This window comes from Dendronephthya gigantea, unplaced genomic scaffold (assembly GCF_004324835.1).
Source record: "Dendronephthya gigantea isolate DGI-Jeju-01 unplaced genomic scaffold, DenGig_1.0 000000F, whole genome shotgun sequence".
Classification (NCBI taxonomy): Eukaryota; Metazoa; Cnidaria; class Anthozoa; order Malacalcyonacea; family Nephtheidae; genus Dendronephthya; species Dendronephthya gigantea.
In genome coordinates, this window is record NW_021163010.1 from 2907805 (window position 1) to 2930327 (window position 22523).

Below are 22523 nucleotides of genomic sequence, written 5' to 3' on the forward strand. Positions count from 1 at the left end.
GACTTCTGACACATGAATAAAGTATCTGCCAATATACCACATACAATGCTTGGTTCAAATTTTTCGACATACCACGTTATCCTGTAATTTTTTCCCTCGCAAATTCGCATTGTCGTTTTTATAATTAGAAACCTTGTAACTATAATTGCCACATTTTGATATATATTTGCTATTACTCTAAACACAATAGCTTAAAAACCGGAAATTACTACAAAATACAAAGTATCATTCCACAAGCTGGTTTTTAAAGAAGTCGTTGGCTAGGTCGAGTTTACCCTGCCAAGTAAGTCACTGCATGGGCAGCATTGTGTTCCCACCTATTTTATATAATGCTCTATGCATAGTTAGTACAGGGTTGGAAGCTGCATATATGAGCGCAAACAGCATCACACTAGTTCTTTGTTTTCTTTTTCTTGGTCTTTTGTTTTCTTTGTTTTCTTAATAGATCATGACAATTTGGCCTGAAATATTTGCATATCTACCAACTCTTTTAACCTGACTGGGTTTAATAACGGCAATCGTTGCGCACTGAAAGAATTCACTATTAAGCTCGGTAAAAGCATATGTTGTGTGCTTAACCGCTCACAAAGCACGATTAACTAGTTTATACGTCGCACTTTAGTCGCGGCGAATGCAATTTAAACAATAGATAATGAGGCTAAATGAGGTTTATCATCTCGATTGTTCGAATTCGACGCGACCGAGTCCGAGTAGGCCTTGTGACGTAGTAGGCTTTAGTATGCTTTCTTCAGCAATCTTCGTAGAAATACAGAATACCATGCAGAGTTATTAACGGCAAAATAACGAGCTCTGCTGTCGAATTATTATCATACACTCAATCTCGCATCATTAATTGAATCCACGTTTTAGGGCGGTTTATATGATCCCGCTTAAGGAAGTGTACAAATGTACAATGTCCGTAATAAAATGAATAAATAATATGTCGTAGTGCATATATCCCGACGATTTGAGTTCACGATTTACGACGCAGAAAATCGTCGATGCAAACAGAAAAATTCCTCATGCGGTGAAAGGAAAATTAACTCCTTTAATGGCAGCGTCACCATTTTACAAGCAGCTGCAATATATGAGCCGCACTTTTAGCGTAAAAAACTGAGTAAAGCGGCCGGCAGCATCAGTGATACATGCAGGCATGAGTTTTTCAGCACGAATTTAGCACAATTGTGGCAGCGTGTAGCTCTTGGTAGATCACGGAGAGCAATGATGTGCTTGAGTTGTTTTGTTCCATACAGGACTTATCTTACCTAAATTTTGAGATTTTAAAACTGCGGTTCTTCTCCTTCTTTGACAACACGTAATTTGATGTTTTCCCCCGCTAGATGGCAGATGTTTTCCGTTCTATACGGTCACCGTTTTAAATAAGATTAAAAAGGAAACCAAGCTAACTTTTTATTAAATTAATTACCATGCACGTAACTGATTTTTTTTTAAAATGAAAATGTTTTTCAGTCATAGATTTTGGACCAAGTCCAAGTCCAAGTTGACGAGTTTGCAAAAGTATATTTAGTCTCCATAATGATTTATGGTGTGATAATGTGCGTTTATTCGCGCTGGTATATACTAAACAAATATAACCAGGCCAGCATAGAAAAAATTCCACTTGTGCCCCCTAATTGCGCACAATTAAGTCCGGAAATTACCTCATAAGAAACTGTCATCAGTTTGTAATTATTCTTACGGGTCTGGTTGCAAGTAAGTAATGAGTGCAAGATACTAACAATGTGTGCATGCAAGGTGAGGCAATATGATATGATTTAATTTAAAATCGAAAAGATCGGTATTTAGTATATATACCTGAAGCTAAAAGCCTAAAAAGCCTAAAAAGATAACTTCCTGCAACAAAGAAGGCAATATATACAGCTAGTGTGTCGACCGTAATAAAGTGAATATTATGTATAAATAATCAATATATGATTATGCTAAACTACGGGATAAGATCGCATTCAACGAATCATATGCGCGGTATATACTGTAAAGCCATCAGTTTTAAGAAGGTTCAAACTTCAAAAGCGGCAAAGATGACCCGGCAAGGTACGATACCTAAATGTTCGGTACTGAACCGAAGAGAACTGTAGATACAGAACTATAACTGACAAGAGTTGTGTATAAGCTACGCCGAAAAAATCTTCACTTGTATCTATACGAGTGAATCCTAGTTTAGGCAATATAAAAATCATCTTGCACTTGACATAGCCCTGCGGTAACAGAGCCTGTTTGTATCGCTGCCCTTACTTTCTCCACTTTTAGCCACCAAGCTATCGTCGCCAACGGAGAGAAGTTTAGGATTAAACGTCATGTCAATTCTAGAGGTTGAAAGGGTCTTAATTTCGAGTGAATTATACGCACTTCAAATTCAAGCTAGGAACAGTTGGAAAAATGAGCCACCAACGGTCCTCCAGCAGGAATCGAACATATACGCTTTTGCGATGCCGGTGCAATGCTCTTGTTCGATTCCTACATGCCAGAGGACCGATAGTTGACTCATTTTTCCATCAACTGTTCCTGGCTTGAATTTGAAGTGTGCATAATTCCACTCGAAACTAAGACCCTTTCAACCTCTTGAATTTACCAACATCGAGTGAAGTGCCAAAAAATAAGAATTGATTTACCGTCATGTCAATTAATTTTATTATCTCTTAAGAAGCATTGTTTGTCATTGTACTTGAACCACCATATAGCAACAACAGTACTTTCTTTGTATATCTAATAGTCGAGTCTAACAATAGACAATATACTTACAGTCTGCCATAATTAATATTGATTTTCGTCAAAATTAAACACACATGATATATGATAAAAATCAACAATCAAAATATATACTATACTAGGTATATATACTATACTAGGAACACATATACTAGGTATAAAATTGATGCATATATAGTTAATATGCTTAAAACTAGGGGACTGAATCCAAAGCTTGTTTGCGGTTCTAAAACACCTATGTAGCTCAAAATTTCTATGATTTATCTTTTCATGCAAATATATCATATATTTAGCAGTATCATCACAGAGCTCTCAGTCCCTGAGTTGCGGGCTAGCCACTCTTCTGTGATGACAACTTGAATCTGTCAAGTTAATTTAGGTCACATGCACTTAATGCTAATTTTCTGCTGATAACTACACATTGTACAAAAATTTCCAAATCGAACGAGCCTATGGGTTTAAACAAGTATACAATTATTGCGAAGTTTTGAAGGCCTCGAAATTTTGCAATTTTATTAAATGTTTTTGCAGTTTTCAAAAACAAAAAGCTATAGTCTAACGTGCTAATTGTCAATTGGTAAATATGCAGTCTATAAGAAAATGAAAACGAAATACCAATTTTCCTTGCATGTACCTCCCCTCTTTCCCCCGTTTCATACCGAGGGTGTTAAAGGTGTCTTCTTGCATTGCATGCCTCGTACCCATGCCTCGTGGGTTTCGAGAGAAACGAGCACGTACTCAAGGGAGCGAGAGCTCGAGAGCAAAGCGCCTGGATACAAATCCATTCATGGATTTGTCGCCATCTTACCATTTTCTAATCATAATTATACATGTCAAATTTCTCCGTAACACGGAAACCACCCGAAATTGTCGCGTGTTAGGGTTAAATATTCGCAAATAGTTCAATTCTTCCCATGCAACAGTTAAAATTAAATCAATGGACAATTGGATAAATGGACCCAATGATTAGGCCGGCTGTGGCCTGAGTCAAAGTGCAAATTGGCACGACTCTTATCCTTACTTTTTTTGCGCCCAGCCGTCTGCCGAATTTACCTACATGCAGACAAAAAAACAGCAGTCGAAAGGGATCTTCAACTACTGCGGTGATTTTCTGGACCGTTTCAAAAAGGCGGGCCTTAACCCAAGCGAGGGCCTACCCTGCAGACTAACAGCTAACAAAAACAGCTCATAAAAAGTAAATGGGAGTGTAGAAGTTAAGTTCTACCTCCCCTACAACTTACTGAATCTAAAAAATGTATAAATTGACGTTAATTTGCAACAGTCCTTACGGGGGTAATGAAAGAATATGATACTTAATATACTATAAGATTTAAATCAATTCTTCTGCTGGACATGCGGGGTCTAGTCATGTTGCATCCTCCAAAAAGGCAAAAACACCAGGGTTCCTACGCCCCCCTAGGTTAAACACATATGTCCTCCATAAGAAACAGCTGAGAATATTGTCTGTACACAGAAATGCAACAATTTTTCATGTGCCTCTCATTAAAAGCAGATCAGACGAAAGATTAAGTACTTCAAACAACTTTCATCAATAACAGATGAAATAGTGATAACCGCATACCTTATAAACATCTGAGCTACCATTATTATCAGATGGTATACTGAACCAAACAAAGAAAAATTAACTATTAGCGCGACTCTGATTATCGTTGCTTGCATTTAACTACCCATGAACGACGGTGATAAAAATTTATAAACTATAAAATGGTTTTGGCACCTATAATGGTTTTGGCACCTATAGGATGAGCCATGCATGTTTCACGCCCCAAATCAGTGTTCTTTCAATGATAAGGTGTAGCATAATTTGTTTAAGCAGCTATACCTCGCTCAAATGAAATATATCATGCATGGTTTATGGTTAAATCACTTAAATGTCAATTAGGAGCTGTTTACATGTAGGCATGATGACCATGATCTCTGCTATACTCAGTGACTGATTAACGAAGGCTTGACTTTGGGGCAGTCTTAAAATGAGTAAATAACATGATCAGACATGCAGCTAGTTGTAGCCTTCCGACTTATTCCCGCAATAATATCTGAGACTGCTCTTGATACGTTTAATCTTAGGTAACTTTCTTGGGATCATGCAAACATCCTTTAATTTCATTGCGTGAGCAATTATGACAGAAAAATCCACTCATGCAGTGTGTGATGTCAATTGTCAGCATAAAAAACTGCCTTAACTGTTCCAAATTTTTTACAACTCTACTTCTTAACTATGTCTATAATCTGCATGCACGTGTAAACTGATATACGCAATATAAATGTCATGAAATGCAACACAAACCTTTTTGGCACGTTTTCTCAAGTACAGAAACTCCAAATATAAGAGTATCCTGTATAAGTAGTTCAGTATAATAACCTACGGTCGCGGCAGTTTTTTTTAACAAACTACTTTCGCATGTATAGCGATACAGTCTACAGAATGTGTTGCTCCAAGCCAGCCACGAATGAGTGGTGATATGCCAATGTAGGAGTGAATATGGATATGATATACCAACGGCTTAACAAAGTCAATCAAAACCTCTTGATAAAAACAGCGGTTGAAAGAATTCCAGGCGGCTATTAATCTTATGGTTAAAGGAAAGCGCCGACGTCAGATTTAAGAATGATAATTCTTTACCGAATGAACAAATGCAATGGTGCAAATGAATACAACAGGCAGAAAAAAGGCAGTAAACGCATTAGATATGATGCATTATAGGTGATAGGAATATATATGAACAAAAATTTGATGAAGTTTGAAACAAAAAAATCTCAAGACTAGACGATGCAGCTGTTAGCTTTAACTGTTATCTAAAGTGATCTCCGCGAATACTTGACACTGAAACGTTTGCTCTATCGATAGTTTAAAAACTCAATCCTGACAAAAACCTTCACGGATTAAAATTGACAATAACAATAACAAAGCGACTAAAAACCTAAACTGAAACCGCACATAGAAAACACAAACAGTCAACAACCTATGCAAGTCTGCAATACAGAGTCGATAACAGAAGCTGGTAGGCGTTTTCAAATCTTGCGCGCCACGAACGTATCCTATTTTAACCGCGTACATCAAATCACTCGAAAACTAGCCGCTGCATGGTATCGCAACCGGATTACCGGAATATAGTGTATGAAACGTCGAGCATGCACCATATACGGCTGATCAAGACACAAAGCTTGTATAGAGTTTTCAACGTTTTTGTGATATTTCGTAATAAATATACTCCGGGCTTTCTATCATCAAATATGCGTGGGGTCAAAACAGGGTAAAACCTGGTATTTGTATTTCTCAATTGCTACCAATTATCACACAAATTTCCAAGGTAATCACGGGAATTCGTTAATCGATTGTCTGCCAGTCTGAGCACGTCAGGAGTGTTAATAACACAACTCATGCATTTGGTCTAACTGAGAAATTTTCTTTATAATAGCAGGAATTCCACTTTACTATAGCGAACGACTAAAACTGACGGATTTTTCAGTTGAAAGCTTCCGGAAGAATGTTTTTGAAAGCTGATTGCCTGTCATTTAATAGATGTGACGAAATTCGGGTTATAGGTAGGAATATTTTGCATGTTTCATGTATAGAACCCTTTGAATGTTTCTAATGAGCTGTGCACTTGAGGTAATGAAACCTACGTAACATTTGTCAAAAAATGGTTATCATAGGTTGATAAGTTTTACAGTTTTTCTTTTTTTGTTTTACACACCTTCCTCTGTTTGTATAACTGATTTTGAATAATCGACGATTCCAGCACCTGCTGTTTTCACACCGCGCAGTCAGCAGGGATCCACGCACTCCAAGGTCTCATTTATTCGCACCAGCTGCGTGGAGAATGATGGGGATTCGAATCTGGTGGAGAATGGTGAGATTATAATAGGCTTTTTTACGTGCACGTACAGCACGTCTGCTATGATTAAACACGAATTAGATTTATCGCAGTGAACCGTAATTAAACCTGGAACGCTAACTCCGGGTTATAGCTCAGCGCTATAGCTACTTGGTTGAAGCAAAAATTGAGCAAAAAGAGTTTTTGACGTTCGTTCAATTTTTATAAAAATTAGCAAATCGTTGTGTTTTTACATAGTTTGAGACATTCCTAGATAATTGCTCTCTACGTAGTACGTATGCCTCAAAAGTTTAAAAACTCCCTTCACATTACCTTCGGCTAAGTTAGCGTTCCAGGTTTTAATACAATTCATTGGTTTATCATTGACGTCACTACATAAATTCCTTTCCACTTAACTTGAGCCTTTTCGGCTCCCGTGACCGCGTGACGTTCGTGTACATACGTAGGGAAGAGTTGAATTCGTTGAAAATTTCACTCACTGAAATAACTATAATAGAATCAAATGAGTATTATCTTATTTGCATTTTTTGAGATATTTATATACATGCTAGAAAGTTTCCTTGCACATATGCGAACAGATATAGGAATGAAAAACGCTTAATAAAAAGCCGGCTTCAGATACTCAGTCCAGACGTCACCAAGGCTGCATTAACCAAAATGTTGATCTAAACACTGTGTCTTCATTGTTGATGACGATAGACTAAGTGCATATGATATATATTTGAGCCAGGAGCGCAGGCCACCGGAAAATCCAAAGCTATAGAATTTATTTTGTCCTATGACCCTGTTTTCACTATACCGGACTCCATTTTACTCCCAAAAGTACGATAGCATGATTGCATTAACATGATCTACCAAATAAAAATGCTGCAGGGATATTATGAAACAGGTAAAACTGGTTTGAATGAAAAGCTTAAACGGGGTTTGAGAGCTTACGTAGCAGTTAGATCAAAAAGACAATATTGCTGAGTGTATTTGAAGAAAATTTCGGGATGGACCTAGTAAACTAAGGGGAACGTTAATTGTCTGTTGAATTAAGACTCCTAAGTTAAAAAAGTCGACAAAATATTCTAAATTAACTGATCATCCCTTACGTTATATCCTCAAAAATTCAGCACTTCTCAAATGTTAAGAATTGCTCGATATTTTAACCTCAGAAAGGCACAGCGCAGAGAAATATATAAAGGGAGGGACTGGTTAGTTTTGGTCCTAAAAGGGTTGGTTAAAAAATAAAAAGGATCGAGTTTTGGGAAAATACAAGTATACTAAAGGGCATCATTCAAAATCAATTCCTATAGGATTGTGCCGGGTATATCATTTTGTCAACATGCACGATGCCGGCATCGAAAAATCAAAAACTTCGATCACATAATATGCAAATGCATGAAAATAGCTAATATATGAAATTTTTTTCGGCGATATGCTATACGAAAAGTACAGAACGAAATGATTGTTTACGTAGTGGCGTAGCAGGTCTGACAATTTTGTCTTGTTATGCTAATATCTTGGTGTTTATTGGCGGTAAAATTAAAAACAATAAATTTCTAAAGAAAGAAGTAATGATAAATATGTAGCCTAAAATTTTCATTGCAGGACGATTGCATCCCCTAGCTATACCCTAATGAAATATGTACTTGAAGACTTTGTTAGTGTTTCAAGCCAGTTATATCGACAAGTAGAATTAAGTATTCAGGATTTTTCCAGCAGTTACTTTCTTGTGATCTCAATATATATTGAGTATTCTAATTCTTTCTTCCCCATCTATACAGATGCAATTCATGTATACCGCACCGTATACAACGCATTTTACTGAGTGCTAAAAGTCTAAAATGAGTATATTTAGAAAACTTATCCGTACCTCGAAATGCATTCAATATTAATCATTTGACATAAATTTATAGTGTAAAGTTACGAATATATATGACATGCATTTATAGAAGACGCCAACTCACTGACTGTAATAAACATAAAGTATTGCTACGCCTTTGGAGTCCAATACCGAAGCGGCATCAAAACTCTCACAGGTTATAATTTGTAACCTACACAACTCTAAGGACTCACCCAAATATAATATTGAGGCCTTGAAGGAATCATCATGATCTTATTTAGTATAAATCAAGGAGCTATAAGAAAACATCACTGCACGGGATATCATCACAGAGAGAGAGGGGAAGGAGAGAGAGAGAGCAGCAAAATGAAGAACGTATCTTTTTTGTGCTGCATCTTCATCGTCTGCTCGGCAGGTAGCGTAAGTTTAGCTTTTCATATATAAGTTTTTTTTCATATATAAAAAATGTACTTTATACTAACCGTCATCCTATCACTCTTTCCGATCGAATTCTTTGTAAAATCCGTTCTTAATAGCATCTGAAATAAAAAATATTACATATACCGCTATATTATATCATAACTAAAGAAATCGTACAAAGTATACATGTAATAATAATACGTATATAAATTGTTCATTCTTCAGTTCAGAAAATCATTGACGGGGCCGTCGCTAGAAGCTTAATTGGGGGGGAGGGGGAATAGTCCTATATATTCGTCGTCTTATGTCTGACTGATTTCTTTCTACGGCAGTTCTACGGTTGTACGAACATGAATTTAGGAGTTCGACGGTCCTGAAAATTGACTAAGCTATTATTTTTCCTAAGGCCTATAGGTTATACGTTGCATATTGGTCGGGTCGAATGCAATCAAACAATAGATAATGCATGAGATGATAAACTTCATTATATATTGAATCATTATCTGTTGTTCAAATTGCATTTGACGCGACCAAAATGCGACGTATAACCTATAGGAACTCAGTTTGATCTACATGCAGTGTGGCGCTAATTTTGTCAGTCGCTGCATGTCCGGCGTAATGTATACCTATGCGAGTTTGAAAATTGCCGAACCATATGCATGTAACCAGTATAATTTGACTATAAACACTCGTGAGGAGAAGAGGAATAAAATGTAGTTTACGTTTGGCATTTGGTGAAAAACATGGTAAAAGAATTATAAGTATGAATAAGACAATATTTCTGACGCGGAGTGCCATAGCGACGTACATGTTGCAATATATCGTTCCTGAGTGTTATAGCAACGCACATGCTTCAATATCGTGGTGGTAACACTCAAGTGAAACGCTACATATTCCTCAGCGTTTATTATGACAACTGTTGGCTTACTATATAAGGCGGCTTCTCCATAAATTTATTGCATCATACCATAGTTGCCAGAAGTTGCCAGAAGATATCAGACGCGCGGTTAGGAAGGCGGTTGACTGAAATTCAACTTAATGGTATTAATGAAGGTATTAATGAAGCCGTTAATGAAGCCATTTTAAAGTCAATTAGGAGTCAGTTTGCTTTGTGATAACTCTATGTTCAGGAGCGATATAAACCCTATAACTCTGGCTGCGCTCAAACGGAACAAGAAGAATTTGTCCTAATCCCGCGTGCACTTAAAAACGTAGAACCGGTCAAATTTTTATCCATTTTTAATCGTGTCCCAACTTCGTCCGGTCCCTTGTGAGCGTAGCCTCAAAGTAACTTTGATAGTCTCTGTTGGCATAGCGCAATTTTCCTTCCCGGCTATTTTTTTGTAAATGATGCATCATTTCATTCCCATTTGCCGCTGAAGAAGAAATTTCCTAGATCTTGCCGATCGAATCCCTCTTCGCAAGTTTTCTTATTTCTTCAACCTTTCTTTACAATAGCTTTTTTACGTACTATTTTTCTAGCTAGCGCCATAAGTCAAAGGACGAAAAGAGCAGTCTGTGGCAATCAGTTATGGGATCCTCGATACGACATCTGTTGTGAAAATCGTGCGTACGGGCGACGTTATGGAACCTACTCTGGATGTTGTGGTAACAAAATTTTTAACGCTAAGACTGCAGTTTGTTGTTCGAAACGCACGTATAAAATCAAGAGTACAGAATTCACCCAATGTTGTGGTCGAAGGAAATTTGATGGAAATACGAGAATATGCTGTGGCTCCAGATATATTCTTAGGAGATCAGCTGGTGCTTCAACACGATGTTGTGGACGAAGAACCTACAATGCTGACACAACTGTTTGCTGCGCTGGCAAAAGAGCGAGGAAAGGAGCTGGAAATCTAACACAATGTTGTGGAAAAAAGAGCTATGACCCCAAACTTTCCATTTGCTGCCAAGATACGATCGTCAATATTCCAGTCAACGCCAGCAGTTCGTGTTGTGGGAAAACAGTGTACAACCCTTCTACATCGGTCTGCTGCAACGGCCAACCCGCGCCTCTAATTGTGGGCAATCTCACGATGTGTTGTGGTAAACAAAGCTACGACCAGACCAGTTCACTTTGTTGTGTAGACACTGTCATCCCAAAAGTAAATAATACCAGCCAGTGCTGCGGAGTTACATCCTATGATCCAACAACCTCAGTCTGCTGTGCTGGAAACTCGGCAGAAAAAGTGGCCGGTAATCTAACACAATGTTGCGGTAGAGAAAGCTTTAACCCTCAAGAATCACTTTGTTGTGTAGACACTGTCACCCCAAGAGTAAATAATATCAGCACGGAGTGCTGCGGAGTTACATCCTATGATCCTACAACCTCAGTCTGCTGTGCTGGAAACGCGGCAGAAAAAATGGCCGGTAATCTAACACAATGTTGCGGTAGAGAAAGCTTTAACCCTCAAAACTCACTTTGTTGTAACGGAGAAGTTAAGCTAAAAACATATGGTAATACAACACAGTGTTGTGGGACCAGTATTTACACCCCCTCGACCCACGTATGTTGCGCAGACAAAAAGAAACCTAAACGACAAAATGTTGCTAACACCATAAAATGTTGTGGAAGCATGAGTTACAATGAAGAAAACCAGATTTGTTGTGATGGGAGACGGTGGTCCAAAAAGTACGGGAAGTATACCAGATGTTGTGGCCGGAAAAGATACAGTGGCAAACCAAGAGGAGGGAAAAGGAAATTTTGTTGTGCGAACCGTGTGATTTTCTCCCGCACAAGATTTTGTTGCAAAGGAAAATTGCAAAGGAAAGGAACTGCCTGTCTATAAACACAGTCGGACAATTATTTAGTAACATTTATACCTTTAATGAACATATTTTTTTATTACAATTCAGTTTAAAAGTTTTATAATAATTCAGTTATATGCTGGAGATTTCCGTATGATTATGTAGCCTATACAAACCATATAACCAGTGGATAATTGCTGTTTCTCAAACCACATTTGAAATACTGAATATTAATAAAGCATAAACTATCGCATCTTTCACGAAAGTGATTTGCCAAACTGCCGCATTTGCCGTGACTAAATTCATCTTGTTTATTTCTGCCGTTTTTCAAAATCGACTTTTCAAGTGTTGTGGACACTTGTACTTCCGTCAACAAATGTCATTTTTCACAGAGAGGTACGTCTTTCCGTATTTTTTTATACTATTCATTGTATATTTGACTAATACCGCGGTATTCAGTTTCCTCAGTTGAATGACATCCACGAGGCAAAACCAACTTTAGAGCTACCGGAACCAAATGGTTTTTGGTGCACTGAAACAAAATTTTTGTCGTTTTTCGGGCACTTTAAAGTTCGTTTAAAGCCACGCGGCCGGTTGTAAAAAATATTAACAACATTTTGGGTATTTAACTATAATCGGCTAATCCTGTCACTATAGCCGTTTAGAGAGGATTTAAAAACATGCTACCTTCGAACCTAATTAAATATTTAACTTCCAAAGTAGAATTATCTTGTTTAACCTAGTAAGACATAATTCCGTCTCCCCTAGTTAAAGGGAACATTTCAACCCCCCATCTCCTATGATTGACGCCCTTGTTATTAATGAACAGTGGTGCACTAAATAGCGATAATTGTAACGTCTTTATTAATATATGGCTTTGCAAAATCCTCTATTCTGAATGGTTCACGAGCGGGGTCCGCAAAACCCATATCCGGACCGTAGTCCGTATATTCCGTTATCTGGACCAGTACCCTCTATGTCTCATCCCACTAAAAAGCCTCAGTCTAATGTTTTACAGCACAGACCTCACGCACGGTCAATAATCAGTTAATATTCATGTTCATACACGGTAAAAACAATCGCTTCCGAAAGAAATCAGTCGAAACCGTTATGCCCAATTGTTATACGCACACCTTAAGAAAATATTTTGGGATGCGCACTCCTGATCCAGTGAGCTGTATATAAAACCTGAAACGATAACTGACGATTACATTGGCCGCCATCTTTGAAGCCTATACGAAACCACATGGAGAACCATTGCCACTTGCCAGTCTCTTTTTTATTGCTTTTGGCGCATCGTCGACCATGAAGACAGATCAATAGAATGGCTTAAAAGACGGCAATCGAGTTATCATTTCATTTTAAATAAAATTCACTGCCCTGATAAGTCTTACGAAAGAAATCAGTAATAGAAAACACACTATTCTCAGGAACACAATTTGAATTGAAATTCTGGTTTACTATTTAACAATTAGACAACGAGTCTGAGTTGTCTATGAGCGAATAGTGAACGAAGGCGAAGCCTGAGTTGATTATTCGCTCATAGACAACGAAGATGAGTTGTCTAATTGTTTTAGTATACACCCTGTACCTAGATATATTAATTTCGAGAAAATAATCGATACACCGCAATTACACCGAAAAATAATTTAATAAATTCAATTTTATACGGTCGCACGAGCGAATTTTTCCCAAACGTTTACCATCACGAATAGACAATGGTTGAGTAGCCAATCAGAGTGTAGGATTTTTAATACTGAGACAATAGTCGGGTGTATACTAATACTCGTTATAGCACAGATATATATGACCCAGAGCCATTTGCTGTAGGGGTAATTTGACCAATATAAATTATATTAAGAGTACTGCTGCATGCACATGCAGGCACCTAGAAAGTTGGTGATGTAATCAATTTAGGAAGCAGATGACTGTAATTGATTTGGAGAATTTTATGACTTTTTTTGGCATCAATGTTGTAAGGAGCCTTTTCCCTCTTGGGCATTTATACAGCATGCTCTATTGGTCATAAACACATATACTTTATAGGATGATGTAATCGATATAATTTTAATCACCATTTGAAATGCTTTTTTTGCAGTTTATTACTGATATAAACATCCTTGCTTTTATTAATATAGTTGTATAATTATACCACTTGGGGCATGCAGATAGATATACGGTAGTACAGACTTTACAATGTAAAAATGTTCATTAAACATTCATTTTTCCAATTGAGTTACGGCATGAAGATCCTCTCTTCACTATTTTCCCCTTGCAGCAATGGCCGGAGCTGTAGTATAATTTTTCGGCACAACAAAGCAATTTTCTACCTCGTGCTATGCTTCTTTTGCTCACCTTTCTGTTATATCTTTCGCTACCACAACACTTCGTGTTATTTCCGTAAATTTTCGACCAAACTTTTCCTTCACAACAAACGTATTTTCTAACATCGTAACTCTTCTTCCCACAACATTGTATGGTGTTTCCAACTTTTTTTCGTGTCACATAACCGTCGCAGCAGGTGTAGGTGGAGGGGTTGTAGCACTGGTTTCCACAACATTGTGAAGAAATACCATATCTTCTCGTAACTACTTTATCGTTGCAACAGATCGATTTTTGAGGGTTGTAAGCCACCAGACCACAGCATTGCGTAACTTCACCAGCCATTCTATGTGTCGAATGTCCAGCGCAACAGATGGAGGTTTCAGGGTTAAGCGTTTTATCTCCACAGCACTGACTAAACTCGTTATCTTTTTTACTAACTTTGTTTGTACAACAGAGAGAATTGGTGGGATCAAAGCTTTCTGTACCGCAACACATTGTACGATTACTCGCGAGTTTTGTAGCTGGCCGTCCGTTACAGCAGACCGAGGTTTTGATATCATATGAAGTTGTTCCACAACATTGATCATTGTTGCTCGTTTTCGTGATAACTTTATTTCTGCAACACAGGGAAACCGCTGGATTGTAGCTTTTGTCCATGCAACATTGGGTCAAATTACCAGCCATTCTTGCCGCGAGTTGTCCTGCACAGCAGATTGAGGTTTTTGGATTCAAGGACTGGTTTCCACAGCACTGACTAACTGAATCACCTGTCTTTAGAGAAACTTTGCCCTCGCAGCAAAGAGAACTCGCAGGATCGTAGCTATCTTTATCGCAGCACAATGTAAGATTGCTTTTGAGCTTTTTGGCGGGCTGTCCGTTACAGCAGACGGATAATGACGGATCATATGATGTTTGTCCGCAACATTCACCACTGCTGCTATTATCTGGCTTGCCAACGACTTTCTTTTCGCAGCAGACAGAAAGATTTGGATCGTAGCTCTTCTCCCCACAGCATTGGGTCTTGTTTCCTGCTACTCGACCCCTACCACTTTACCAGCACAACAAGTGAAAGAACTACCATTGTACGGGGAATTTCCACAACATCGAGTTGATGCACCAGCTGATTTAGGATGAATAGATCTTGAATTACAGCATATTTCTTTCTCGCTATTAAATGGTTGTTGACCACAACACTGAGTCATCCCTGTGCATTCCTTACGGAATACAGATCCTGAACAGCAAATATGACTTTGGGCATCGTAGATTTTCTTTCCGCAGCATCTGGTGTTTGCTCCATAACGTTGTTCATGCGCATTACCGTCACAACAGATATCGAATAAAGGATCCCAATATTCATCGCCACAGACAGCTGACGAAGCTTTGCTAGCTTTTGCTAGGAAAATATAAAGCGATTCATTCACAAAGGCTAAATCTACCGTTACTGCCCCATAACTCTACCCAATCCTTTACAATCCTACACATGCATGATAGAACCGAACTGAGTTAGGTAGTCAAATCGCAGGTAACTAAAAAATACACGATGTTGGCTGCCTAATTAATCTTGTCATAACTGTTTAGTATCAAATGTGGTATAACAACTGCCTAAATAACAAAACACTTCTCGACGTTTCGACCTGAGTGCCTTCGTCAGAAGAGTCAGCCATACTAACAGTTTTTATACCACATTTGATGCTAAGTTGTTTGAAGACGCTGCCACGCTGCTCCTTGGTTATACTGTCATAACTGTATTTAAAATTCAGGTACTTTAGTACTTTTTTATAACTGGCTCTAATATGTCGGCGAGAAAAAAGTGATGTTAGGCATTGCTAAATAACTTAGGTTTGATTATATCGGAACGGAATTCGTGCATTCATTAAAAATTGTCAAAGTGTTGAAAAATTTTTTAATTTGCGTATTGGCACAGGGTGTAACCGCATAATATCTTTTGAGAAGTTAGTATTCAGTTAACGCAAACGAAAGTAAACTGCCTAATAAAATTATGAGTTCGTAGGTACACCTATAGTCCTTTACGTAAATTCATTACTATTGTATACAAGTCTACAATATATGCATAATGACGGAACAGGTCAACGACTGACTGAAAGCTTAGCGCTTTTGAATATGTGCGAAGTTTACGTGCAAACTGACAATTATATATTATTAATTGTTTGCTATGCCAAATTGCAAGAATATTTTAACATATATTTAGTCAGGATAGTATATATGGCAAACTAGCTTAATGTGTACAGCATTTTAATTATTGGACAGTCTGGACATTAAATGCTTCCCTGCCTTAGTTCGTCAAGATTTGCAGAAGAAAAAATGTTAGGTTGAGTGGACGTAGAAACTTTTTGATATAGCACTGAAACGATTAGAACTGATACGAATAGAAACACCCTATAAATAAATCAAAGCACTTACGAAAAAGTAAGGAACTATAATAGTTTGATTCGTCATATTTTATACACTGTTACTGTGCTACTTACGAAGTGATACAGTTAAGTCAAAGACGAATATAGTTTTAATATCTATGCTCATGCATTTTCTTGCAATAATGAAAGCTGGCTTTACCAATTTTTGCACCAGCTTATGGTTCGATTCGGAACGCCTAGGTAACAAGCAATGTCCATTTGCATTCCAGCAAAATATTTCAACTTATGGCTTATGTTATACATTACTACATAATCTCACCTGAAAATGGTAAAAGTAGAATGGAAATCAAACCTAACAAAAACATTTTCTGCTTCATCTTGAAATTGTGCTCTTCACTTCACGATGTTTTCTCGTTCTTTGAACATTCTGAACACAGCCAGCTTAAAACGTTTCAGTGGTTTCACCAAATTTGTCAATATCATGTTTGGGTGAGTCCTTGAGGTTGTGTAGGCAACGAACTTCAACGAAGTTCAACGAACAACATTTTAATTGAATTTATTAATTCAACTATTCAATTATATTCGTTTTGTGTAATCCTCCAGAGGGCGCGCGATATCCGATCATGTAGTGTGATGCAAGCAAGAATCCAGGAGGTCTAGACGGCTGAATAATACCTAAGAGGCGTAACCTGTATGATAAATACACTCTGAGAGGACTGGCCAAAAAAGAAGAAACGACCATTTCAGAATATATCGTACCGAAATATTCTCGAGCACACTGTGAAATTCTCTACCTGTATATAGTTAATTTATCTCGAATATCGGTTGATATTCTCATATATACGTAGGTTAATATTCTCGACTACCACTTTGTATTCTCGATACACTTTTGTCACATTTGGCTTGCCATAAATTACGGATGAACCTCGGATACCAAATTACAAATGTGAAACATTACCGTATTTACTCGATTGAGCGCCGCCCCCAAATGAGCGCCGCATTTGCGATTGATCTTTTCTTAAAGAGCGCCGCACTAATTATTTTCAAATTTTCAAATACTATTGTTAAATCGGTCTTTAGAATTTTCGTAAGGCACAGGTCAGTCTTGAAGGCAGAGATTCCAGTGATTTGTGCGAGGTTTGTTTTCTGTAAAATGTCCAAACGTTCGCTGTCAAAATGGGGACATTTGGCTACATATAATTTTCAATTCTTTTTGTTTTAAAGTTCTTGTTACAATTCACAAATAATATTGTTTAAAGAGCGCCGCCCTCGATTGAGCGCCGCCCTCGATTAAGCGGCGCCCTCGATTAAGCGCTGCATCTGAAGTTTTAAAAATTTAAAGAGCGCCGCGGCGCTCAAACGAGTAAATACGGAACGGATGATTCTAGACGAGCAATCTGCTCGTAGCTAAATTGCGAGATTGTTGACGTAACGGTTACGTAACCTCCGTTATATTGCTTAAATATTTTGCTTGAATACCTTCTTCAAGTTTTTATCCGATATCGCGCCAATGAGCTTCGGGAAATGGCGCTATAGAAATCCCCCTCTCGCTGTGGACTTAAAGTGCTGGTGAACTTTAGAGCAAGATTTAACTACACTAAATCTTATTAACAATTCTTATGTTTATTTATTTTATCTTTATAGGAATTAGAAAACTAATGCTGTTACTGCAGGGGAGATAATCGGTCTTTTTGTGATGGAATAGAAAGCGAATATTCATCGCGTATTTTTACATGCATTCAACAAGGGCAGATTTCGTTCTAAGCCAATCAGCGCGTTTGTTGACATTTTTGCTCTCCGCCAATCAGAATGCTTGAAAATAAAAATTGTAAACAAAAGGAGCGAGAAAATATTGCCGTATTCTAAGGCATCCGTGAGCCAGAATATTTACTTTTTATATTCGAAACCGAAAGAATGCAATAAAACATAAATATATCTTGAATTTTGCCGTGGGGTTTTTTAAATTTCAAAACATAACGTGAAATATCGACGTTTGAATTACTGCAATGATGGCGCTCTATGGCTGCAATATATCGTTAATATATCGATAAATTATTTGGGGAATAATGTCGGTTTCCTCTCAGGATTCTCCTTTCCGTCTCATGTTTTCATTTCAGTTCTGGATAATGCTACTTGGAATGAGTTGGATCTTTGGGACAATGAAAACACCATGATATAAATAATAACCATTGTTCGGAGCTTGCTAAGATGTTTTTTCACGCTCAGTGGACATTCTGTCAGAACATATGGCACTGTTTACGCAATAGTAGAGATTCACAGCACCAGCATCCCTGCATATCACCTCAAAGGCATTGGGATCCATTTCTGGTTGGGAAAAATTACCAATGTGAGACTTGATTTTTCTAAGATCATCACTGAAATTTCTTGAGCAGTGAAGAATAATCATCTGCAGAGAGAAATACACTGTCAACTCTTTGGCACTCTTTGTCTGCAACATCCAATATTTTTCCTGTATAAAAATCTTGATTGTCGATGGTATTTGCTTGGCTGCATGGGTGTTAAAGTTATTGTTGTTGTGTCACTTGTTTGGCTCTATGATGCTTCTTGGTTAAGTGCTTGATCTTCTACATTATGTTGACTTTCAGCAACCTTATCAGTGGCTATAATTATATCACCAGCCTGGCTATTAGATTGTTCTTGCTTCTCATTCGATTTTTGGCTGGATTCAAGGTGATTAATGGATGTAGTACCAGTACATTCAGGATTAACATGCATCTGCAGCAGAGTATAGTAAAGTACAGTAAGTTAGCTATAATTATTATATTAATTTACCATAATTAACATGTTGGAGGGTGGAAGGGAGGTGTATAGGATTACTTATATAATTTTATATTATAATGAATGTAACTCTCAATTTAATTATACATCTGGAGGTAGTGCCCATTCCTGGGTACCATGCCATTATGCCAATTTCATTTAGATGATTGTGTGAAGCCTAGGCACCAGAAAAAGTGCCAGCACAATTGCCGGGCACTCAATCAGAACACAGCCTTAATTCCTCAAACTTCATCTGAATGCCTAATCTTATATTGTGATCTATGATCAAGTAAATTGTAAATTATTTGTAATGCTACTAATTGTAACCTAGTAGTGTAATGTAGTAGGTAGAGAGTAAGGTGGGCGAAGATGATGGGGAAAAGGGGAAGGAATGTGTGGGGGATGAGAGTTATAATTAAATTATAATTAAATTGAGAGTTACATTCATTATAATATAAAATTATATAAGTAATCCTATACACCTCCCTTCCACCCTCCAAACTAATTATGGTAAATTAATATAATAATTATAGCTAACTTACTGTACTTTACTATACTCTGCTGCAGATGCATGTTAATCCTGAATGTACTGGTACTACATCCATTAATCACCTTGAATCCAGCCAAAAATCGAATGAGAAGCAAGAACAATCTAATAGCCAGGCTGGTGATATAATTATAGCCACTGATAAGGTTGCTGAAAGTCAACATAATGTAGAAGATCAAGCACTTAACCAAGAAGCATCATAGAGCCAAACAAGTGACACAACAACAATAACTTTAACACCCATGCAGCCAAGCAAATACCATCGACAATCAAGATTTTTATACAGGAAAAATATTGGATGTTGCAACAAAGAGTGCCAAAGAGTTGACAGTGTATTTCTCTCTGCAGATGATTATTCTTCACTGCTCAAGAAATTTCAGTGATGATCTTAGAAAAATCAAGTCTCACATTGGTAATTTTTCCCAACCAGAAATGGATCCCAATGCCTTTGAGGTGATATGCAGGGATGCTGGTGCTGTGAATCTCTACTATTGCAAACAGTGCCATATGTTCTGACAGAATGTCCACTGAGCGTGAAAAAACATCTTAGCAAGCTCCGAAACAATGGTTATTATTTATATCATGGTGTTTTCATTGTCCCAAAGATCCAACTCATTCCAAGTAGCATTATCCAGAACTGAAATGAAAACATGAGACGGAAAGGAGAATCCTGAGAGGAAACCGACATTATTCCCCAAATAATTTATCGATATATTAACGATATATTGCAGCCATAGAGCGCCATCATTGCAGTAATTCAAACGTCGATATTTCACGTTATGTTTTGAAATTTAAAAAACCCCACGGCAAAATTCAAGATATATTTATGTTTTATTGCATTCTTTCGGTTTCGAATATAAAAAGTAAATATTCTGGCTCACGGATGCCTTAGAATACGGCAATATTTTCTCGCTCCTTTTGTTTACAATTTTTATTTTCAAGCATTCTGATTGGCGGAGAGCAAAAATGTCAACAAACGCGTTGATTGGCTTAGAACGAAATCTGCCCTTGTTCATGCATTCATATATTCATGTTTACCGTAGGAACAATCGCTTACAAAATAAACCACCTACTGAGTCTGGACTGGAGTCAAGACAAAAACTGAATATGATCCTGGACGTAGGCCGGCTAAATATTCCAAGTTAACTTGTGCAAATCAAAATTAAAGTTCCAAACTATAACGTTTTTGTTAATTGTAAAAGGGACACTTTTTATTGAATGAACTTTAAGCTTGTCATTCTGAATCGTACTTGTTGAGCATTTGATCTATTTGTGCAAGGGCATCTTTTACACATAGCCGAACTATATCAATTACCTATATGCATGCATATACAGGGATATGCGTAGAATTAAATCAATATCACCGATATGGTATATCAGCGGGTACTAATTAAATCCTACCTGTTTTAACTTTGTATATATGACCATGTTTTGGGACTCACGTTTATAATGCTTTGTAAGACAATTAACTGTGTCGGCAATTCTGCATGTTATCAATATCTTCAGCATTTTTCTTGGGCGGATCATCTTTAGCATTTTTTTGGACGGATCAAACCAATGCTTAGCATTTTCTTATTCGCCTTTCTGCAAGGAACGGCCTAAGTGGTGCCACATGTTTGATAATAACTGTGCGTCTGAAAGAATGCAATGCCAGAATCACGAAGGACTCAGCAGAGTTTCTACAATTGAAGAAAATTTCCTTTCAAAATGAAAACCACGAGGGAGGGAGGGATCTGTGGTAATGATATATTATGCATTCTTTTCAAAAGTTATTTGTCTCAGCATTTTGTCATCGCTATCCCCATGAAGATAATCGTATGCAAATAAGTTGTGAAAAAGGTTTTTTCACACCCTACAACTGACAACCTCAGAATTTCCTGAGTAATCCAGTAATTTGTTCGCTTGGAATTCGCTGTTCACAAAAGAGTTTAGTTCTAATGGTATTCCTTGAATACAACTACAGGGTGTACAGGGTGTCCCAAAAAAAAAGCAACCACTTAAATATGCAGAACATTAATACAGCTCTAAAGCGCAATAGATAAGCACCTCTGGGAATTGAAAATGGCTCTTAATCCTTCATTTACAATGCTAAAAGTCATTTTAGCTGAACTATGGTGCAAACCCGAACAATATTAATATTCTTGCATATTTAAGTGGTTGCGTTTTTTTTGGGACACCCTGTATATAAAAACTGCAAATACCATAATTTGTAATGCACGAGATCATGAATTAGAATTGCAATGCCTATGCAACTAATTACGCTTCTGGGATTTGAAAATACGTTCCACGTGCAGTACCATCAAAATAAGCACAATAAACTCAGCTAACAACAGATTGCCGGATTTAATAACGATTTTAGACCGAGGTTGAGTTTGCTCGTATACGTTTAAAACAGGAAATTCTCTTAAGTTCTGTTCTTAACTGAGCCATTCGTAATCGAACTCGTGAGTTGAATTCGCTTTGTGAGCTTGTTTTGATAACCCTTGGAAACGTATTTTCAAATCCCAGCGTAATTACTTGCACTGTTTCACAGCTATTGAAATTCTAATGTATGGTCTCGTTTGAATAGAAATTACATATTGACAAATGATTTTTTCAAATCATTTTGAAAAATGTCCGTTTACATGCACTTGCAATTTTAGGTGGGATTTTCTTCTTTTCGTAGATGTGAACGAGTGACTAGTTACGAATGTTCTGGGGCCGGTTGTTTGAAAGGCGTTTAGCTTAAACGGTGGATAAGTTAAAAATGGAAAACCAAATTATCTATTTATTGAACAACTCAACTGAAATATTTCGATGTAAATGTTTAATTGTAATTGGAAGTACATATTAAATGCATAAGATGCAGGTTCAGTCATTCATAAGATGTATGAGAGCATTTTTAAATGCTTTTCAAACAACCGGCTGGACAGTGGCGT

At 37.4% G+C, this 22523-nt stretch overlaps 4 protein-coding genes across 52 annotated transcripts in view; 1 reads left to right on the plus strand and 3 right to left on the minus strand.

Annotated features, from left to right (window-relative positions):
* Nucleotides 1-1336, minus strand: part of LOC114521039 — a 65376-nt gene extending 64040 nt beyond the window's left edge. For 24 of the 49 annotated variants that reach the window (XM_028544770.1, XM_028544918.1, XM_028543094.1 and 21 more), the window contains exon 1: nt 1266-1335. The gene's annotated coding sequence lies outside the window, so the exon portion shown is untranslated. Of the gene's footprint in view, nt 1-1265 lie in introns of all 49 variants that reach the window. The other 25 variants (XM_028544294.1, XM_028542027.1, XM_028543621.1 and 22 more) reach the window with 2 other exon arrangements.
* A 7346-nt stretch (nt 1337-8682) lies between these two features.
* Nucleotides 8683-11829, plus strand: LOC114519062 (galaxin-like). Its single transcript, XM_028539118.1, has 2 exons — nt 8683-8830; nt 10318-11829. The coding sequence occupies exons 1-2, from the start codon at nt 8683-8685 to the stop codon at nt 11622-11624; spliced, it is 1455 nt and encodes a 484-aa protein (XP_028394919.1). The 3' UTR covers nt 11625-11829.
* Nucleotides 11830-13661: 1832 nt separating this feature from the next.
* Nucleotides 13662-14937, minus strand: LOC114524260 (galaxin-like). Its single transcript, XM_028545446.1, has one exon. It carries the CDS (start codon nt 14590-14592, stop codon nt 13795-13797), a length of 798 nt encoding a protein of 265 aa, XP_028401247.1. The 5' UTR covers nt 14593-14937; the 3' UTR covers nt 13662-13794.
* LOC114524391 (galaxin-like) lies at nt 14918-16688 on the minus strand. The gene is made up of 2 exons (XM_028545492.1): nt 16600-16688; nt 14918-15301 (listed from the first exon to the last, which is right to left on the minus strand). Exons 1-2 carry the CDS (start codon nt 16655-16657, stop codon nt 14940-14942), a joined length of 420 nt encoding a protein of 139 aa, XP_028401293.1. The 5' UTR covers nt 16658-16688; the 3' UTR covers nt 14918-14939.
* Between the last annotated feature and the right edge of the window lie 5835 nt (nt 16689-22523).